Below are 6,000 nucleotides of genomic sequence, written 5' to 3' on the forward strand. Positions count from 1 at the left end.
GCTACTAAAAATACAAAAATTAGGTGTGGTGGCACATGCCTGTAATCCCAGCTATGCAGGAGGCTGAGACAGAATCACTTGGACCTGGGAGGTGGAGGTTGCAGCACACCAAGACCGCGCCACTGCACTCCAGCCTGGGCCACAAGAGCAAAACTCCGTCTCAAAAATAATAAAAATAATGACATTGATTTTCAACTTTTAGAATCACCCTATAGACAAAGCATAGAATTATATAATTTTTAAATTATAGGGAAATAAAACTCGGGACTCAAAAAGGGAGGTGAGAAAATGGTTAAGTGAGCTTGGTTCTCATTGCCATAGCAGGGCTTAAACAAAAGTTGATAAAACAAGAAATAGCTGTATAAGAAATCTACCCCGGCCAGGTGTGGTGGTAGCTCATGCCTATAAACCCAGCACTTTGGAAGGCCGAGGCAGGCGGATCACCTAAGGTCAGGAGTTCGAGACCAGCCTGGCCAACGTGGTAAAACCCCCGTCTACACTAAAAAAAAAATTAGCTAGGCATGGTGGTGCACATCTGTAAGTCCCAGCTACTCAGGAGGCTGTGACAGGAGAATCAGTTGAACCTGGGAGGCAGAGGTTGCAGATGGTACCACTACACTCCAGCCCGGGCGACAAGAGCGAGACTCAAAAAAAAAAAAGCCCTACTCAGGCTGTGTGTGGTGGCTTATGCCTGTAATCCTAACACTTTGGGAGGCTGAGGTGGGTGGATCACTACTTGAGGTCAGGGGTTCAAGACCAACTTGGCCAACATGATAAAACCTCGTCTCTACTAAAAATACAAAAATTAGCTGGGCTTGGGGACAGGCACCTGTAATCCCACCTACTGGGAGGGCTGAGGCAGGAGAATCATTTGAACCCGAGAGGAGAAGTCTGCAGTGAGCAGAGATCCCGCCACTGCACTGCAGCCTGGGCAACATTGAGACTCCGTCTCAAAAAGAAAAAGAAATCTACCCAGAGAACTGAAAAGTCAAAGGAGTTGATCATAGGGAGCCAGCCTGGATTTCAGATGGAGTTAAGGTAGGACAGAGGAGCAGAACTTCTCATTATAAGCCCCTCTATGCTTTTTGATTTGTACATCGTGGTTATTCCTCTGGTTCAGTTTCTAAAATTGCTGTTTTAAATTGGAAAGGCCTTTGGTGGTATCTGTGAGGTAGAAGCCAAGGGGTGAGAATCCTACCCTGGTGCCAGCTTGCTGGCAGAACCCAAAGGATGACTGCTGGCAACTGCTGATGAAGGAGAGGAAATTGCCTGGAGGTCCTGGGGCCTGTAGGCAAGACAAAGGGAACTTGGTAAAGGAGAGATGGAGGCCTAGGCTGGGCCTGCACAGTGAAGGGGCCACTTACGATGGCTTCTTGCCACCTGGTTATTTTATGTAGCTTTTTAATATACTCAAGTTGACATAATTTTCATTAAAGCACATGGGAGCTGAATCGAGAAGTTTGCTCAGTTCTGCTTAAATAAACAAATTAGGCTGTGCACAGTGGCACACGCGTGTGATACCAACACTTTGAGAAGCCAGAGCAGGCAATTCGCTTGAGCCCAGGAGTTTGAGACCAGCCTGGGCAACATGGGGAATCCCCATCTCTACAAAAAATACAAAAAAATTAGCCGGGCATGGTGGCACGTGCCTGTAGTCCCAGCTACCCAGGAGGCTGAGGTAGGAGGATCACCTGAGCCCTGGAGGTTGGGACTGCAGTGAGCTGTGATTGCGCCGCTGCACTCCAGACTGGGCTACAGAGCGAGACCTTGTCTCAAAACAAAATTACAGTGTAAAGAATTGTATAAGGGCAACTTGCTATTGCCTTTTTAGGGAATTTCCAGATTTAAGGCAGAATGAAACATAACTGGCCAGTTATTGAAACTTGATTTATGTATGGATTTCCAGAATTTCCTTTGCCATATTTTCCCATTTTAATTTATGATCTCCAGCATTGTTTGCACATTGTTTTCATTACTGCACTTTGTTATAATTCATCATTTATACCATCCATATTCTTTCTTTTCTTACAGATTGTGATATCTTTAGTCTGAATTTTTAACTGGAATCAGAACTGGATGTTGTGGTCACTCTTTGTTTTATTGTATCTCGTGATTACGTAATTCAAAATTGCCCCCCCAAAAAGTCAGATTAGTTAATATAATTTTTTAATGTTAAAGATGTATCGTGGTAAAACATTTATTCTAGCAGCCATGTTGAACAATGTATTTAAAAATTGTAAACTCTTGGAATACTGTATTTATCTGCTATTGCAATATAAAGTCCTTTGACTTAGTCCTGGTAACTGTACAGTAATTTGGTTTACTAATGAAAGTTGTGAATAAAACTGTGAAACTAGAAGGGAGACTTTCTGGACTTTAATAGAAAAATGTTATTTTAAGGTTGCTTTTTTTTTTTTAGCATATTTTTCCCTTTATATTCCCCTCATCAATGTAAATAAACACACACACACACACACACACACCTTTCACCACAATGGTAATGCTTCTGTAAATGCCTCTATTTGTCCAGTTGGCTGAAAATATTGTAATCTTTATTAGACAAATATATATATATATTTTTAAATATTGGCTTTTTCAGTGAGTTACTATGTTTAGTGTACAGTGAAAAGTTTTAATATTAGAGGTTAAAAATTTCTTAATCGTTCTTTTCTATTCGCTTGCCAAGGGTGAATGAAAGAACATGGCTGCTTCTCCCAGACTGACTGACCTTGGCATCCGCATAAAGCATCATTGTTTTCAAAAATGAAGGGTGCTTAATTGTTCCCTTTTTTCTATATTCTGTAGGTCTCATAACAACAAACTGCAGTCTACAGCTTCTTAAAGTTCAGCGTGTTAACCTAACATAAAACACAGCAAGAATCTGGTTGTCTGAACTATTTTAAATTAAGGAGCCAGATGTTTTTAGTCAGGCTATCCTGACAAGACTTGACCTAAACTTCGTTTTTATTGGTCATAACAGTCCAATTATATTCTTGGCCAATTTTGTCCAACGGACAAGAAAAAAGCAAAGTCAACGACACCATTATCTTGTCAAGATCAAATGGTTTTACTATTGTGGCAGAAGCGAGAAAACTTTGTTTACTGAAAAAAAAAAAGAAAAAGAAAGCAAGAAAAAAAGATACTATGGGGTCAAGTGTAACTCCATGGAAATGCCACGTCTGCTCTTCAGTGAAGAAGCTGGTTTAGAGTCTCACAGAAAACTTTTGACTGTATTTATTTATTGTTGCAAAAAAGACGCTTTTTTATTGCTGCCCTCATTTGTCAGCTAATTATTTTTTCTTATAAAATCCAGCCCCGGTTACATATAATCATCTGTATCTTATCATGATTCCTGTAGGTAAAAGTACAAGACGACCTCTAGATGTCTTTTCTTTCTATGAAAGGAGCTGCTATGTACACATGTGCACACACACACAACTGGGAATCAACAATGAGTTTATTGTTCATGGTAGATTAAAATGAAGCTTGCATAAAGGTTGGGCTAAGTGGTCCTGGACTACAGACTCTGTTGCCTTGAATATAAACAGTACAATTTGTCAATTACTCCGCACCAGGCTAAAATGAGTAAAATCTATTTGAAGGTATCTTGTTTGTAAACATTTGTCAGATTCTAATTTTTTTCTTTTGTATTAAAATTCAACTATGGATGTATATGAAACAAAATAAATGGAGATAATTTTTCTCCCACAGACAGAGGTGTCTTTGAATGTGCGCTAATGATTATCTGTAAGCCTTTGTGGGGGAGGGAGGGCTGCAAGGTCATGAAAGGCAGAAGAATCTAATTGTGCCTGGATTTCTCCAGCACAGCAGTGGCCCCTCGTTTTACCATTCCCAGTCCATTGTCATCACGTCAGAGAAAAATCATCAGGGGTGCTAGTCCTGTTGCATCGGTTGATCATACTAACAAAAAAGGTAATGTGGCAAGATACACATTGCCTTCATCTGTACATTCTGTGATACCAGGCAGATTACCAATTACAGACAGCTACTTACATTTTATGAAGGGCATTTTGTGGATGACCTCATCCTCTGTGTTATTTGTTGATTGGGTTTGTTTTCTGTTTGTTGGTTGGTTTGTTTCTTCCATGTAAGGAAAAGTAGTGTCAACAGTAGCGAGAAAGTGGAAGCCACAGAGGAAGATGTGTTTTGCATGTTTTTCCTTTCAATGTTCTTACACGTTGTATCACTGCATTGTGGTAATAGCTTCTATAAAATCTGCCATAGTTGGATTATGCAGCTTTGCAAAAATTTTACTAGATTTTGCACTAACTCATACTAGCTTTGTCCTACCAACTTCTGGAATTTATCTAATTATTGTTTTTAAAAGTTTCTTTCCTTTTCATGTTTCCCTGCTATGCAAAACCTTTCCCAGACCTCAGTTTCTTAAAAGAAAGATGTTGCTACAGTTCCCGATTCTTTCTTATTACAGGCTCAGGTGTACAGGTTATTCTGGGTTAATTTTATCTAATGAAGCCCATTCCTTTTTGTACATAAAGATGTCACTTAAACCTATGCTTACAAACTAAAGAGACTAATCGCTCAATATGAAAACGTGAAAAAATTTTTGCTTAAAGTATTAAGATGGAAGTAGTTAAATATGGGTTATTTTGTCCTTTTACTTTTTAAAAAAATGTTACTTATTGTATGCACTGTGCTGATGCAAGAATTCTACATTTTAATGAATTATAAAATTATTCTGCATCTCATCACGTCACAGTATTTCTGTACTATTTATTCATATATATATATATATAAATATATATGGGCTTAATCATTTAAAATTTGTTGCAGTAAGAACTTTCCTACCTGTAGGCAATAGATTGCTATGTTTTTAACAAATTGTGGCAAATTCTAAACAGCAATTCTTTTGTACGTAATAGGACATTTCATCCTAGAAAAATAAAGTAATGTTTTTGACATTGGATTTGGTGCAGTTTCTAATGAAGCAATGGTTGGTTGGTTAATATGTTTTCTGTAGCTGTTAGCCTTGCCAAATTGTACAAAAAGGGTAAATTTTATGGAAATCCTGAAACCAGGAAGATGTTAATTTAATATGTGTATTTAATTGTATAAAGTGTTTTACAGTCTCTATCACCATATAAATACATAAAGACATTTTATAGTTTCATCAACTACAGAGCTTTAGTCTTTCAAAAGTAATTTTTGAAAAACACTTTTTTTTTTTTTTTTTTTGAGATGGAGTTGCACTCTTGTTGCCCAGGCTGGAGTACACTGGCACCATCTTGGCTCACTACAACCTCTGCCTCCCGGGTTCAAATGATTCTCGTGCCTCAGCCTCCTGAGTAGCTGGGATTACAGGCATGCGCCACCACACCTGGCTAATTTTGTATTTTTAATAGAGACGGGGTTTCACCATGTTGGTCAGGGTGGTCTCGAACTCCCGACCTCAGGTGATCTGCCTGCCTCGGCCTCCCAAAGTGCTGGGAATACAGACGTGAGCCACCACGCCGGGTCTGAAAACCATACATTCTTACAGAACATAATGAATTCCAAAAGCTGCTTTTCTGTGACAAGCAGAAATCTTTGACAAGCTTCTGCTATTCGGTAAGATCTACATAATACAGCTATTTTGCTTCCAATAATGCAGGCAGTAAACTGTACATTTGTGATACTCTTAGGATGTTTCTGCCCCAGGCGTTGGGCTTATAAATATATTTAATTTGCATCAATAGATTTCCTTGGCTAAGAGTATTTTCAATACCTGCTATAGTTTACCTGCCACATTCACAATCCAAGAAACCATTTCATAAAAAGTATTTTCCTATTGGTTGGTAAAGCTTTTGTTCTCCTATCCAGATTCTTCAGGAGGTTTAAATAAAACTGTGGCTGGGCATGGTGGCTCACGCCTATAATCCCAGCACTTTGGGAGGCTGAAGTGAGTGGGTCACTTGAGGTCAGGAGTTAGCTGCTTCACCAACATGGTGAAACCCTGTCTCTGCTAAAAATACAACAATTTAG

The 6,000-nt window shown here is 39.0% G+C and overlaps 1 protein-coding gene across 13 annotated transcripts in view; it reads left to right on the forward strand.

Annotated features, from left to right (window-relative positions):
• The window catches only part of BPTF (bromodomain PHD finger transcription factor), a 153,341-nt gene extending 148,398 nt beyond the window's left edge, over positions 1-4,943 (forward strand). For 12 of the 13 annotated variants that reach the window (XM_010379968.2, XM_010379964.2, XM_010379966.2 and 9 more), the window contains one exon: positions 2,806-4,943. In XM_010379968.2, the coding sequence (XP_010378270.2) occupies positions 2,806-2,842 (37 nt within the window). In that variant the 3' untranslated portion in view covers positions 2,843-4,943. Of the gene's footprint in view, positions 1-2,031; positions 2,360-2,805 lie in introns of those variants that run through there. The other variant, XM_010379962.2, reaches the window with a different exon arrangement.
• The last annotated feature ends 1,057 nt before the right edge of the window (positions 4,944-6,000 follow it).

Source organism: Rhinopithecus roxellana, chromosome 19 (assembly GCF_007565055.1).
Source record: "Rhinopithecus roxellana isolate Shanxi Qingling chromosome 19, ASM756505v1, whole genome shotgun sequence".
NCBI classification, from domain to species: Eukaryota; Metazoa; Chordata; class Mammalia; order Primates; family Cercopithecidae; genus Rhinopithecus; species Rhinopithecus roxellana.